This window comes from Salvelinus fontinalis, chromosome 35 (genome assembly GCF_029448725.1).
Source record: "Salvelinus fontinalis isolate EN_2023a chromosome 35, ASM2944872v1, whole genome shotgun sequence".
In the NCBI taxonomy this organism is placed as follows: domain Eukaryota; kingdom Metazoa; phylum Chordata; class Actinopteri; order Salmoniformes; family Salmonidae; genus Salvelinus; species Salvelinus fontinalis.
The window spans coordinates 7,608,901-7,625,414 of record NC_074699.1 but is presented as its reverse complement, the minus strand read 5'-3'; the positions used below and the strand labels follow the sequence as shown (position 1 = coordinate 7,625,414).

General features: G+C 42.0%; 1 protein-coding gene across 5 annotated transcripts in view; it reads left to right on the top strand.

Moving 5' to 3' along the window:
* The window catches only part of syt14a (synaptotagmin XIVa), a 157,287-nt gene that overhangs the window by 100,246 nt on the left and 40,527 nt on the right, over positions 1-16,514 (top strand). For all 5 annotated transcript variants that reach the window (XM_055899162.1, XM_055899165.1, XM_055899161.1 and 2 more), the window contains exon 5: positions 8,498-8,769. In XM_055899162.1, the coding sequence (XP_055755137.1) occupies positions 8,498-8,769 (272 nt within the window). The remainder of the gene's footprint in view (positions 1-8,497; positions 8,770-16,514) is intronic.

The window sequence follows — 16,514 nt, the reverse complement described above, 5'->3', positions numbered from 1 at the left end:
AGTAAAACTAAATGTATGCTCTTCAACCAATTGCTGCCCGCACCCGCACGCCCGACTAGAATCACTACTCTGGATGGTTCTGACTTGGAATATGTGGACAACTACAAATACCTAGGTGTCTGGTTAGACTGTAAACTCTCCTTCCAGACTCACATTAAGCATCTACAATCCAAAATTAAATCTAGAATAGGCTTCCTATTTCGCAACAAAGCCTCCTTCAATTATGCTGCTTAACATACCCTCGTAAAACTGACTATCCTACCGATCCTTGACTTTGGCGATGTCATTTACAAAATAGGCTCCAACACTCTACTCAGCAAATTGGATGTAGTCTATCACAGTGCCATCCGTTTTGTCACCAAAGCCACATATACTACCCACCACTGCAACCTGTATGCTCTCATTGGCTGGCCCTCACTACATATCCGTCGCCAAACCCTCTGGCTCCAGGTCATCTATAAGTCTTTGCTAGGTAAAGCCCCGCCTTAGCTCACTGGTCACCATAGCAACACCCACCCATAGCACGCGCTTCAGCAGGTATATTTCACTGGTCATCCCCAAAGCCAATTCCTCCTTTGGCCGCCTTTCCTTCCAGTTCTCTGCTGCCAATGACTGGAACGAATAGAAAAAATCACTGAAGCTGGAGACTCATATCTCCTTCACTAACTTTTCGCATCAGCTGTCAGAGCAGCTTACCGATCATTGCACCTGTACAATGACAAATAGCACCTGTACAAATAGCCCACCCAACTACCTCATCCCCATATTGTTATTTATTTTTTGCTCTTTTGCACCCAAGTATCTCTACTTGCACATCATCATCTGCACATCTATCACTCCAGTGTTAATGCTAAATTGTAATTATTTCGCCACTATGGCCTATTTATTGCCTTACCTCCCTAATCTTACTACATTTGCACACACTGTATATAGATTTTTCTATTGTGTTATTGACTTTACGTTTGTTTATCCCATGTGTAACTCTGTGTTGCTGTTTTTGTCGCACTGCTTTGCTATATCTTGGCCAAGTCGCAGTTGTAAATGAGAACTTGTTCTCAACTGGCCTACCTGGTTAAATAAAGGTGTAATAAATAAAAATGTAATTATCCTTTGCCAAGATAATCCATCCACCTGACAGGTGTGGGATATCAAGAAGCTGATTAAACAGCAAGATCATTACACATGTGCACCTTGTGCTGGGGACAATAAAAAGCCACTCTAAAATGTGCAGTTTTTTTACAGATGTGATACAGATGTCTCAATTTGTGAGGGAGCATGCAAATGGCATGCTGCCTACACGAATGTCCACCATACCTGTTGCCAGAGAATGAAATGTCTATTGCTCTACTATAAGCCACCTCCAACGTTGTTTTAGAGAATTTGGAAGTACCACCATCCGGCCTCACAACCACAGACCACGTGTAACCATGCAAGCCCTGGACCTCAACATCCGGCTTCTTCGCCTGCGGGATTATCTGAGACCAGCCATCCGGACGACTGAGGAAGCTGTGGGATTGCACAACCGAAGAATTTCTGCAAATATTGTCTCAGGGAAGCTCATTGTCCTCACCAGAGTCTTGACCTGACTGCAGTTCAGCGTCATAACTGACAATGGTGGGAAAATACTCACCTTCGATGGCCACTGGCATGCTGGAGAAATGTGCTATTCAAGGATCAATCCCGGTTTCAACTGTACCGGGCAGATGGCAGACAGCATGTATTGTGCCATGTTTGCGAGCGATTTGCTGATGTCAATGTTGTGTACAGAGTGCCCCATGGTGGTGGTGGGGTTATGTTATGGGTAGGCATAAGCTACTGACAACGAACACAATTCCATTTTATCGATGGCAGTTTGAATGCACAGAGATACCATGACAAGATCCTGAGGCCCATTGTTGTGCCATTCATTCGCCGGTATTACCTCATGTTTCAGCCTGATAATGCAGGCTGATAATGGAAACTGAAAATGTCCCAGTTCTTTCATGGTCTGCATACTCACCAGCCATGTCACCATATCCAGCAACTTCACACAATCATTGAAGAGGTGTGGGACAACATTCCACAGGCCACAATAAACAGCCTGATCACCTCTATGCGAAGGAGATGTGTTGCATAAGGCAAATGGTCACACCAGATACTAACTGGTTTTCTGATATACACCCCTACTTTTTTTCAAGGTATCTGTGACCAACAGATGCATATTTTTATTCACAGTTGTGAAATCCATAGATTAGGGCCTAATGAATTTATTTCAATTGACTGATTTCCTTATATAAACTGTAACTCAAAAAAAAAATTGAAATAATTGCATGCTGAGTTTATATTTTTGTTCAGTGAAGTATTTCCTGTAATGTGTTTGCGAACATTACTGTAGTATTTACTTTAGTGTTTTTGTGGTCTGTAGTACATTGTAGTATTTACTAAATTATTCTACAGTATACTACAACATTCTGTAGTAAGTACTACACATGATTGAGGTACAGTGCATTCCGAAAGTATTCAGACCCCTTGACTTTTTCCACATTTTGTTACATTACAGCCTTATTCTAAAATTGATTAAATTGTTTTTTTTCCCTCCATCAATCTACACACAATACCCCATAATGACGAAGTAAAAACAGGTGTTTAGACATTTTTGCATATAAATGAAAAAGTAATAATGAAATATCACATTTACATAAGTATTCAGACCCTTTGAATAGTACTTTGTTGAAGCACCTTTGGCAGCGATTACAGCCTCCGGTCTTCTTGGGTATGACACTACAAGCTTGGCACACGTGTATTTGGGGAGTTTCTTCCATTCTTCTCTGCAGATCCTCTCAAGCTTTGTCAGGTTGGATGGGGAGTGTCTTTGCACAGCTATTTTCAGGTCTCTTTGGAGATGTTCGATAGGGTTCAAGTCCGGGCTCTGGCTGGAACACTCATGGACATTCAGAGACGTGTCCCGAAGCCATTCCTGCGTTGTCTTGGCTGTGTGCCTAGGGTCAATGTCCTGTTGGAAGGTGAACCTTCGCCCCAGTCAGAGGCACTGCACGATCTGGAGCAGGTTTTCATCAAAGATCTCTGTACTTTGCTCTGTTCATCTTTGCCTCAATCCTGACTAGTCTCCCAATCCCTGCCGCTGAAAAACATCCCCACAGCATGATGCTGCCACCACCATGCTTCACCGTAGGGATAGTGCCAGCTTTCCTCCAGTCGTTACGCATTGGCATTCAGGCCAAAGAGTTCAATCTTGGTTTCATCAGACCAAGCGAGACCATGAAAAATGAGAGTCCTTTAGGCGCCTTTTGACAAACTCCAAGCTGGCTATCATGTGCCTTTTACTGAGGAGTGACTTCCGTCTGGCCGCTCTACCATAAAGGCCTGATTGGTGGAGTGTTGCAGAGATGGTTGTCCTTCCCATTTCTACAGAGGAACTCTGGAGCTCTGTCAGAGTGACCATTGGGTTCTTGGTCACATCCCTGACCAAGGCCATTCTACCCCGATTGCTCAGTTTGGCCGTACGGCCAGCTCTAGGAAGAGTCTTGGTGGTTCCAAAATTTCAAGTCTCATAGGAGAGGGTCTGAATACATATGTAAATAAGATATTTCTGTTTTTTATTTTTAATACATTTGCAAACATTTCTAAAAACCTGTTTTCACTCTGTCATTATGGGGTATTTGGTGTAAATTTATGAGGAGAAAAAAATATGTAATCAGTTTTAGAATAATGCTGTAACTTAACAAAATGTGGAAAAAGTCAAGGGGTCTGAATTCATTCCGAATGCACTGTATACTATAGTGTGTAGTATAGTATTCTACAGTATACTACATAATTCTATAGTAAGCACAGTTGTCTAACAGCTTCGCCCACTTGGCTTTGGATGTTCCCGCGCCGTTTTCCCCCTATCCGGACTCCTTCCCAGCGAGATTCTGCCTCGGACTCCCATCCTCCACATTCCCGGGGGGACTCGGCCTCGGATCAGCTGCGCTCCTCCTCTCACCGGACCTCAAGGCTGTCTAACACACTAGCTCCTCCGTCAGCCACAAGGGTTTTGCAGCCGGCTCAAGGCACAAAGACTGACTGACCTCCTCTGCCATCTAACCAGCCATTATCATCGGCAGCACTATGGTGAGAAACATCTCAGTTCCTGGGGCAAAAACATTGTGCTATACTGGGGCTAGGGTACGGGACATCACTAGGCTGCTTTAGGATTTTAAAGAATTGATTGGAGCTATGAAAGACTCCAACAATCGTCCAATTATTTCAGGCCCAGTGCCATCACTGAGTCGTGGCAGTGAAAGATTCAGTTGGTTGCTGACACTACACGACTGGCTACGAGTCTACTGTAGCTCTGTTGGAGTTACTTTTGTGAATATTTCCGACACCTTTCAGAAGGAGAAGATGCTTTACAGAGAGGATGGAGTCCATCCAAATCACCTTTGTGCCTGGACTCGGTCCTCGCATTTTAAGGCTGCACTGAGCCATTGACTTATCAACACCCCAAGTCCCACTCAGGTAATCCCAACCAGCAATTATCATCATACTGCAGGCCTGCAACAGGTACCCATCATTGACTCTTGTTTTAACCCACGTCCTCACTCGAGGCATAGAGCGAATGGTACAGTTCTAGAAAATATTGTATTTTACCAATTCAAGCTAGCTCTATGGTTTTTAAAAATTAGGGGTTACCAACTGAGAATAGTATGCTTGTACTAGAGACTCCGTCTGATTTGAAATCCCGCAGCTGTGGCATTGGACTCATTCATGTAAATGCTAGAAGTTTGATACAAAAATTGACTTTATTATAACTCTGGCCTCTCAAATTAAAGTAGACATTCTGGTAATATCTGAAACGTATTTAAATAATTCTGTGCTGGATACTGATGTGTCTCTAACTGGTTATACAAGGGCGGATCCCGAAGGGGTCTTTAAAAACATAACTGTAGCTATCAGAGCTCAGGAGAAGACCCAGATGCAGACAGTTCGAAGTAATACAAGTTTATTACAAAAACAGGGGGCAGGCAAACGACAGGTCAAGGGCAGGCAGAGTCCGAAAGGTCAGGGCAGGCAGAGTCCGAAAGGTCAGGGCAGGCAGAATGGTCAAAACCGGGAAAACTAAAAAACAGGGACTAGAGAAAATTACGGGGAAAATGCTGGTAGGCTTGACGAGACAAGACAAACTGGCAACAGACAAACAGAAAACACAGGTATAAATACACTGGGGATAATGGGGAAGATGGGCGACACCTGTGGAGGGGTGGGTGGAGACAAGCACAAAGACAGGTGAAACAGATCAGGGTGTGACAGCAGTGTCTGAATGGTTTGAGCTACAAACTATTAAAAACTATGTATGAAATGCTGAGACTCTCACAAACACGCACATGTAATGCATATTTTGCTCTATGATGCTGACAAGCTACACAACAGTCGTTAGATAGAAGATCATAGGAAATCCCAGGACATAGTGTCTATAATACTGTAATAGGCTCATAGTTTTATGTTTTTATTATTTTATTTAAACAGGGAGTCACATTGAGATTAAACATCTATTTTACAAGAGAGCCCTGTACACATTACAATAAAAACAGAATATTAAAACATACAAGTGTATAAAACAATGTAATTCAGCACACAATTAACAAAAATAAACATTTAATTAAAGCAATCACATTCATCTACATAGAAGTCCTCAATCAATAATTTGACCTGCCTGAATGGCAACAGTACATCTAGCTGCAGTGAACTCTGCATATTGTTCCACAAATTAGGGGCAAAAAAACTACACGCGGATTTTCCTACATCTGTGAAGACTGAAGGGATCTCTAGTGTTATCCATTCCTGTGAATGGGTTTGGTAACTTATGATTCTTATCTTAATTAATGATGTTACATATAGATGGAGTTTCTGTAAGATTGCTTTGTAAATAGATAAAAGGGAATGCAGCTCTCTTCATACAGACAGGGAGGTCCATCCCACATTTTTATACAGACGACAATGATGAGTCCTAAAATTGTCCACTGTGATAAAACGCATTGCAGAACGGTAGACTGCGTCCAAGGGTTTTAAAATAGATATAAAAAAAACAATCTTGGTTGCTGTCACAAACTCCACAAAGATGTCACTGACTAGTTGGATATTTATTTCCCAATGTGTAAACTATTTCAGCATTCATATAAATTCGTTTTTTATCAGGTTTTTCCTTTTGCTGGACCTTATGTCAGATTGTATTGTGTTCTACTTGTAGCCCTGGTTATCATGAAAATAAAATTGTAAAACACATAATTGTGAGGCTATATTTAAGGGTGGACATGCAGATAAGTGAAAGTCAGAAAAATAATACGTTTTTTTTGCAGGGGTCTCTGGACTGATAGGGTTAATTGCAGATTGGACCCCAGGTGTTTTTCTTGGTTTTTATGTACACAAGCCTACCAGACAAGCTAAATGACTTCTATGCTCGCTTCGAGGCAAGTAATACTGAAACATGCATGAGAGCATCAGCTGTTCCGGACAACTGTGTGATCACGATCTCCGTAGCCGATGTGAGTAAAAGACAGGTCAACATTCACAAGGCCGCAGGGCCAGACAGATTACCAGGACGTGTACTCCGAGCATGCGCTGACCAACTGGCAAGTGTCTTCACTGACATTTTCAACCTCTCCCTGTCTGAGACTGTATACCAACATGTTTCAAGCAGACTACCTTAGTCCCTGTGCCCAAGAACACTAAGATAACCTGCCTAAATGACTACCAGCCCGTAGCACTCACGTCTGTAGCCATGAAGTGCTTTGAAAGGCTGGTCATGGGTCACATCAACACTATTATCCCAGAAACCCTAGACCCCACTCCAATTTGCATACCACTAACAGTCCACAGATTATGCAATCTCTATTGCACTCCACACTGCCCTTTCTCACCTGGACAAAATAAACACCTATGTGAGAGTGCAGCTCAGCGTTCAACACCATAGCACCCTCAAAGCTCATCACTAAGCTAAGGACCCTGAAACTAAACACCTCCCTCTGCAACTGGATCCTGGACTTCCTGACGGGCCGCCACTAGGTGGTGAGGATAGATAACAACACATCCGCCATGCTGATCCTCCACTCGGGGGTCCCTCAGGGGTGCGTGTTCAGCCCCCTCCTGTACTCCCTGTTCACTCATGACTGCACAGCCAGGCACGACTCCAACACCATCATTCAATTTGCCGATGGCACAACAGTGGTAGGCCTGATCATCGACAACAACGAGACAACCTATAGGGAGGAGGTCAGAGACCTGACTGTGTGGTGCCAGGACAACAACCTCTCCCTCAATGTTATCTAGAGAAAGGAGATGATTGTGGACTACATGAAAAGGAGGACCAAGCACGCCCCCATTCTCATCGACGTGACTGTAGTTGAGCAGGTTGAGGGCTTCAAGTTCCTTGGCGACCACATCACCAACAAACTAATATGGGCCAAGCACACCAAGACAGTCGTGAAGAAGGCACAACAAAATCTATTCCCCCTCAGGAGACTGAAAAGGTTCTACAGCTGCAACATCGAGAGCAACCCGAGCATTCTGACGGGTTGCATCACTGCCTGGTATGGCAACTGCTCGGCCTTCAACCGCAAGGCACTTACAGGGTAGTGCGTATGGCCCAGTACGTCACTGTGGCCAAGCTTCCTGCCATCCAGGACCTCAATACCATGCGGTGTCAGAGGAAGGCCCTAAAAATTGTCAAAGACTCCAGCCACCCTAGTCATAGACTGTTCTCTCTGCTACCGCACGACAAGCGGTACCAGAGCGCCAAGTCTAGGTTCAAGAGGGTTCTAAACAGCTTCTACCCCCAAGCCATAAGACTCCTGAACATCTAATCAAATGAATACACAGACTATTTTTGCAATTCACTTTTGCGCTGCTGCTGTTCTCTGTTTTTATCTATGCATTGTCACTTTAATAACTACCTACATGTATATATTACCTCAATTACCTCGCCTAACCGGTGACCCCGCACATTGACTCTGTACTGGTACCCCCTGTATATAGCCTCGCTATTGTTATTTTACTGCTGCTCTTTAATTATTTGTTACTTTTATTTCTTATTTTTTAGGTATTTTTCTTAAAATTGCATTGTTTATTAAAGGCTTGTAAGTAAGCATTTCACTGTAAGGTCTACCTACACCTGTTATATTCGGCGCATGTGACAAATAACATTTGATTTGATATGTAGGTTTAATCTTTTTAGTACCTACAAATTATGGGGGGCATATATTTTTAAAATCCTGGAGGGACTGCCTGTATATCAGTGTTTCACACTGAAAATGTGATCCAAGAAAGGACTAGCAGAAATTAGATAGAACTGTCAAACAAATTTTTAAGATTGGCTTGAATTGGACAATACACCAAATCAATCCCTTACAATTGTAGGAGATTGTCACTCAACAAGGGTATAGGAAGAGACAGGTTTGGGCTTGAGCCTGCCAAAGTCATTTTGTTTGTGTTTGATGATCTCTTCTCCTTCCCCCCCAACCAGCGAACTGCATCCAGAGGATGAGGCGAACGCCCCCGCTGGATGAGCTTCAACCACCACCGTATCAGGATGAGGACGGCTCCCCGCGGATGTCCTACACACCATCAGACCTGGGCGATGCCAAGTGCAACCTGTCCCAAAACAGCGACAGTCCCCATCACTCCTACGGCAAGTGTCCGAGCGAGGCCAGCAATGGACAGGAGACAGAGAGTTACCTAAACAAGGGGTATGAGGAGGACGTACCCAGCGACAGCACAGCTGTGCTCAGCCCAGAGGTGAGAGACACCACAGGCCATACCGGAAAGACATAACCAGTAACATATTGGAGAAAGTTTTTCCTGAGGGCCAGTTTCCCGGACACAGATTAAGTCTAGTCCTGGACTCAAAATTATTTTCATTGGATATGCTTAGCTTTTTAGTCTAGGGCTAGGCTTAATCTGTATCCAGGAAACCGCTCCAATGTGTTTTGCCACATTTCTATAAAACATACCGTATAAAGTATGTAGGCTACATCTAAGATAAATGACCACTTGAGTTTGTATGCCAATGATGCAAATTGAAGAGTGAATCAAACATAATATGGTCATTTGTTCAACATGTATTTGGAATATATTTATTTTTGAAAGATGTGAGGCATGTTTGTGATTATCATGTCGGTGTAAAATGTCTGAATCGGAGATGAGATCAGACACTAACATAAAATAAAAAGGTGTAAACTGAGACTCGGTGATATGGCGTGACCATAAACAGTGGTGCAAATAAGGAAAGTACAGAGAGAGTGCTGAACAAGAGGCTGATCGTGTCACAGATATTGTGAAGCGTTCGTGCATTTACGCAAAAGTTCTCTCCACCCTCGCGCAATGTGAAAGCGGTGTGAAATTAAATGCTGATGAGATTAGCCTCTTGCCTTGTACACTCTTAGAAATTGTGCTATCTAGAACCTACAAGAGGCCTTCGGCTGAATGGAGAGATAGAACACATGGAAGCACACAAAATATCACTGAAGACAGTGAAACTGACTTCAGTTTTTATCCCTACAGATCGGTCAGTAAATCAATACTCCAGGGTGAAGTTTTAGACTGCAGGCCTTAATGCTAAAAACATTTTGGGGTAGACTTTATAATAATTCCATGTAATAAAGCATTTATAATTGATTAGTAAAATGTTTATTCCTAAATCACTAATCATATTTTTGCGTGACTGTTAAGTGTGGGATATTTATACTTTATAATGACAAAATAAATGTTTTGAGTGACCAGTTTAATTTCTCACAAAAAGATGGACATGCCATTGGTAGACATTCCAGCAGTACCTGATGCCCCTGGAGGTCTCAAAATGGCCACTAGAACATATCAATGGTTAAAAAATAAGCACACGATTCAGAATATGTTTAAATATATTGAACATTTTATTTTAAAACAGTCACACTGTTTTAATAGTGTGATGTATAACTTTAGACTAGCTCTATGCTGAGTAAAATAATGTAGTTTGTAAGTTTAGCATGCCTTGGCAGCAGTGGTGGAAAAAATCTAATTGTCATACTTGAGTAACAGGAAAGATACCTTAATAGAAAATTACACAAGTAAAAGTGAAAGTCACCCAGTAAAATACTACTTGAATAAAAGTCTAAAAGTATTTTGTTTTAAATATACTTAAGTATCATAAGTAAAAGTATAAATAATTTCAAATTCCTTATATTAATCCCCCTAGACTCTATAATTTAAGTAACATAATACAAATAAAAAAAATGGTTATGTCACGTTGCATAAATGATTGGAGACAGGCGCAGGAATACGTAATAGCGGATTTGAATACTCCACCCAAAATATACAACATGCCATGAAAGGCACAGGGACGAAGCCCGAAACAAACATGTATACAAAAACACAGGAATGTAACCCAAACAAAAGAGCGAGGTAAAACCTAATAAATACACGGGACGAGACCCGCAATACACTACACGGGGCGAGACCCGTAATAACAAATGCACAACAATACACGGGACGAGACCCGTAATAAAAAAGTGCACAGTACACACAACACGAAAGCCGAAATAACAAAGCACAGGTACTCATAGACCAACGGACATGGGAACAATAACCGACAAGACAATGGTGAACAGAGAGCACAAATACTGTATGCAATTACTAATCAGGGGAAATGGGAACCAGGTGTGCGTAATGAAACAGTTCAGTGACGCCTAGAGGCCGGTGACGTAGACCTCCAGAGATGGTGCAGGGACTGAGCAGCAGTACCGGGGGAATCTGTGACAGGTTAGACCTAGAAAAAACAAATATGACCCCCTGTAGGAAAAGGAGAGTCTCACAAACACAATGGTGTTCTCCAACTCGTCTAAGGTAATCCATACAAATGAATAGGTGCAAAAAATAATATATTTACAGTGGGGCAAAAAAGTATTTAGTCAGCCACCAATTGTGCAGGTTCTCCCACTTAAAAAGATGTGAGAGGCCTGTAATTTTCATCATAGGTACACTTCAACTATGACAGACAAAATGAGAAAAAAAAATCCAGAAAATCACATTGTAGGATTTTTAATGAATTTATTTGCAAATTATGGTGGAAAATAAGTATTTGGTCACCTACAAACAAGCAAGATTTCTGGCTCTCACAGACCTGTAACTTCTTCTTTAAGAGGCTCCTCTGTCCTCCACTCGTTACCTGTATTAATGGCACCTGTTTGAACTTGTTATCAGTATAAAAGACACCTGTCCACAACCTCAAACAGTCACACTCCAAACTCCACTATGGCCAAGACCAAAGAGCTGTCAAAGGACACCAGAAACAAAATTGTAGACCTGCACCAGGCTGGGAAGACTGAATCTGCAATAGGTAAGCAGCTTGGTTTGAAGAAATCAACTGTGGGAGCAATTATTAGGAAATGAAAGACATACAAGACCACTGATAATCTCCCTCGATCTGGGGCTCCACGCAAGATCTCACCCCGTGGGGTCAAAATGATCACAAGAACGGTGAGCAAAAATCCCAGAACCACACGGGGGGACCTAGTGAATGACCTGCAGAGAGCTGGGACCAAAGTAACAAAGCCTACCATCAGTAACACACTACGCCGCCAGGGACTCAAATGCTTAAGCCAGTACATGTCCAGGCCCGTCTGAAGTTAGCTAGAGAGCATTTGGATGATCCAGAAGAAGATTGGGAGAATGTCATATGGTCAGATGAAACCAAAATATAACTTTTTGGTAAAAACTCAACTCGTCGTGTTTGGAGGACAAAGAATGCTGAGTTGCATCCAAAGAACACCATACCTACTGTGAAGCATGGGGGTGGAAACATCATGCTTTGGGGCTATTTTTCTGCAAAGGGACCAGGACGACTGATCCGTGTAAAGGAAAGAATGAATGGGGCCATGTATCGTGAGATTTTGAGTGAAAACCTCCTTCCATCAGCAAGGGCATTGAAGATGAACCGTGGCTGGGTCTTTCAGCATGACAATGATCCCAAACACACCGCCCGGGCAACGAAGGAGTGGCTTCGGAAGAAGCATTTCAAGGTCCTGGAGTGGCCTAGCCAGTCTCCAGATCTCAACCCCATAGAAAATCTTTGGAGGGAGTTGAAAGTCCGTGTTGCCCAGCAACAGCCCCAAAACATCACTGCTCTAGAGGAGATCTGCATGGAGGAATGGGCCAAAATACCAGCAACAGTGTGTGAAAACATTGTGAAGACTTACAGAAAACGTTTGACCTCTGTCATTGCCAACAAAGGGTATATAACAAAGTATTGAGATAAACTTTTGTTATTGACCAAATACTTATTTTCTACCATAATTTGCAAATAAATTCATTAAAAATCCTACAATGTGATTTTCTGGATTTTTTTTTCTCATTTTGTCTGTCATAGTTGAAGTGTACCTATGATGAAAATTACAGGCCTCTCTCATCTTTTTAAGTGGGGAACTTGCACAATTGGTGGCTGACTAAATACTTTTTTGCCCCACTGTATACCTATAATTCCTGTGTAAAATAAGAAAAAAAAAATCCTTTCTAATATCTCCTAGATATAGGACAGACGTATAGCCCATAGTGTTTCTATGGGCTATAGTAGTGAAGGCCAAATTCAATATATATTTTTTATATCTAAAGGGGTCCTAAAATGCTAAATAAAGTAGCTAAATGATCCATGGTATGACCTTCTTAAAACAATTATATATGTCATCTTAGAACCCCTCTCCCTCAGCGGCTTAGACTTCTAAGAATATATTAAGCAAACGAGATGGCACCATTTTCTTGTTTTTATTTTATTTACAGATAGCCAGGGGCACACCACAACATAATAAACAAATGAAGCATATGTGTTTGGTGAGTCCACCAGATCAGAGGCAGTAGGGCAGACCAAGGATGCTCTCTTGCGTGAATTGGAAAATGTTCCTGACCTGCTAAGCATTCAAAATATAAACAAGTACTTTTGGGTGTCAGGGAAAATGTATGGAGTAAAAAGTACATTATGGATGTTCATTATTTAAAAAAAAATTGGGGTATGGATGTGGGTACGCAGACCCATGAGCCACTGCTGCCCCTCATGTTGAGTTCCATTGTTTTGTGGCTCCGACCCCCATCGAAAATGCCTGTCCCTGTTCTAGGCTATTTTCAGACCTTAACTTTGGGATAGGAGTGCCGCTAGCGCCCCACCTCGACAACATTCGGTGAAAAAGCAGAGCGCGAATTTCAAAATACAAAATTCGTAATATTAAACATTCGTGAAAATACAAGTGCCTTACATCGTTTAAAAGCTTAACGTCTTGTTAATCCAGCCGCTTTGTCGGATTTCATAAAGTCTTTACAGCGAAAGCATACCATGCGATTATCTGAGGACAGTGCCTCAGAATAGTATGTTCATTACCGGAGATAAATAACGAAATGCGCGCCCTCACCGACGCGCGCCACAACACTACAGCCAAAATGGGAGCCACCTAGAAAAACTACAAATTCTAGCTCATTTTTCAAAAAACAAGCCTGAAACTCTTTCTAAAGACTGTTGACATCTACTGGAAGCCCTAGGAACTGCAATCTAGGAGGTATTCCATTGATATTCCCATAGGCAGCCATTTCAATGAGTGGTGAGCTCAACAACAAAAAAATCCGGATGGATTCTCCTCTGGTTTTCGCCTGCCATACCAGTTCTGTTATACTCACATACATTATTTTATGCATATCCTAGCTTCTGGGCCTGAGTAACAGGCAGTTTACTTTGGGCACCCCAGTCATCCAAACTTCTGAATACTGCCCCTATCCCGAAGAAGTTTTAAGGAACAACAGGTACTGCTGGAATGTCTACCAATGGCATGTCCATCTTTTAGTGAGAAATTACACAAGTATTTCCAAAGTATAAAGGCCAGTGACAATTTTAGCATGTAAATCTTAGTGGGGGAAAAGAAAATGTTTTTAGATGCATGCCAGCAAACCCACTACACAACACAACACTAAACAATACATTAATTGGACTATAACGGTGACAAACGGTGCCAGCCTACATAAAGCTATCCCAAAAGCAGAGCTTAATTTCAGTACCATGGAGTGAATCCTTAACACCTGGGATCAGCGGAGCCTTGCCTGGCAGCGAAACAGTTCATTCAACCTCATTTACTGCCTTTAAAAAAAACATAGCTTGTATGGCTGATTGCTTAAACAAATATGATTTCTACTGACAATTGAGATGTACAAACTATGGCATAAGGGAATGATGAGCGGGTAAGAGGCAATCCGTAATGTTGATTTAAGACATTAATGAGCGACCTAAGTCAGACGTAGTCAATATTACTATTTGTACAGCGACAGAATTCAGAACATGAGCCATTCTTACAGTATTCTCCCTGTACACAAAGTCAGAACTGTAGGATAAATAAAGGGGACATATAAGCAGACAATGAAAGCTCTTACAATATTTGATGATGACTTTTCTCTAAAACAGGCTATAGGCTACATGTGCACCTCCAAGTCAGAACAATAGGCTAAGTTATGAGGTGGGAAGGGACCAAATTATTAGGGTGAGGAACATGGGCTACTAACAGCTTACTACACAACATACAGTTAGTATTTATTTCTTAGTTAGAGTATACATATCCCCCTGACATATTACATGATTTATGCAGCAGCATACAATACATGTTTGGACCTTGTTGAGCTGTGCTCACTTGAACAGGAAGGTGGCACGACCACACGCCCTCTCCACTGAATAGCAGGCTAGTGATGGTTTTGCAACGCTTGCGGTTAGCCACTGATTCCTTCCAAACCATTCATTGTTGAATTTCGATTTCCAACTCGTTTTGTAATGTTTATGTCCAATGGCCGATGTGCACCGCTACGTTTTATTTATAATTCATCTTCATATGACAGCGATTGAAAAGGATTTCCCAGTAGATTGTCGACTTGATTCATGATGATGAGTGCTTGTCTAGCTTGCTAGCTAAGATTTTGAAAGTATTGTTAGGTTCTGAACACACTCACGGACAACTTGAAAAAGCTCAAACCATGTTTATCCACCCACTGGGTCATACAGCTGCAAAGACAAATGCATGTTTACACAAGCACATATATTTATACACCCCTACTAGGCGGAGTAAACTCTTTGCACATCTAGACAGCCAATACATCTCTGTCAGGAACTTAATTGGTTCCGCTCACTGGTGTAGTCATGGCCTTGCCTCATGCTAGAACCTTCGTGGGCATGGAATTACATATGTGTGGGATAGGACTGTTCCTTCTCACTTCATCTGACCTGACCTTGGGCCGATTTGCTCGCTCCTCCCTAATCCACGACTGTCTTACCTTATCAGTGACTGAAACCTGACTGTTGTCCTTTGCCTCCCTCCTTAGGAGCCATGAGGTTTAACATGTTTTGACAGAATGTAATCTTTCTGCACTCCTCGTGGTCTCACTCAGTAACTTTCCATACATTAGCCATGCGGTTTAAGTGTCACGAGTGTCACCAGCAAAGCACCCCCACACCATCACACCTCCTCCTTCATGCTTCAGGGTGGGAACCGCACATGCGGAGATCATCCGTTCACCTACTCTGCGTCTCACAGAGACACGTCTGTTGGAACCAAAAATCTCAAATTTGGACTCATCAGACCAAAGGACAGATTTCCACCAGTCCATTGCTTGTGTTTCTTGGCCCAAGCAAGTATTTTCTTATTATTGGTGTCCTTTAGTCGTGATTTCTTTGCACAATTCGACTATGAAGGCCTGATTCACGCAGTCTTCTCTTATGATGTTGATATGTGTTTGTTACTTGAACTCTGTGAAGCATTTATTTGGGCTGCAATCTGAGGTGCAGTTAACTCTAATGAACTTATCTTCTACAGCAGAGGTAACGCTGGGTCTTCCTTTCCTGTGGCGGTCCTCATGAGAGCCAGTTTCATCATAGCGCTTGATGGTTTTTGCGACTGCACTTGAAGAAACTTTCAAAAGTACTTGAAAATTTCGGCATTGACTAACCTTCATGTCATTTTTCTTTGCTTATTTCAGCTATTCTTGCCATAACATGGACTTGGTCTTTTACCAAATAGGACTATCTTCTGTATACCACCCATACCTTGTCACAACACAACTGATTTGCTCAAATGCATTAAGGAAAGAAATTCCACAAATTAGCTTTTAACAAGGCACACATGTTAATTAATTGAAATGCATTCCAGGTGACTATCTCATGAAGCTGGTTGAGAGAATGCCAAGAGTGTCCAAAGCTGTCATCAAGGCAAAGTGTGGCTACTTTGAAGAATGTAAAATGTAAAATATATTTTCATTTATTCTGCACTATTTTGGTTACTACATGATTCCATATGTGTTTTTTTTTAGTTTTGGTGTCTAAACTACTTTTCTACAATGACATACAGAAAATAAGGCAGTTACATTGATAGTAACGCACACATGTTCAAAGTCATTATTTAGAAGGATAACAACAATGCAAGAAAGCGAGCGCCAGTCAGAAAATGTGCCAGTTCGTGTAAGACTGAGCAAATGTCTGTATTCTTGGTGTGCGG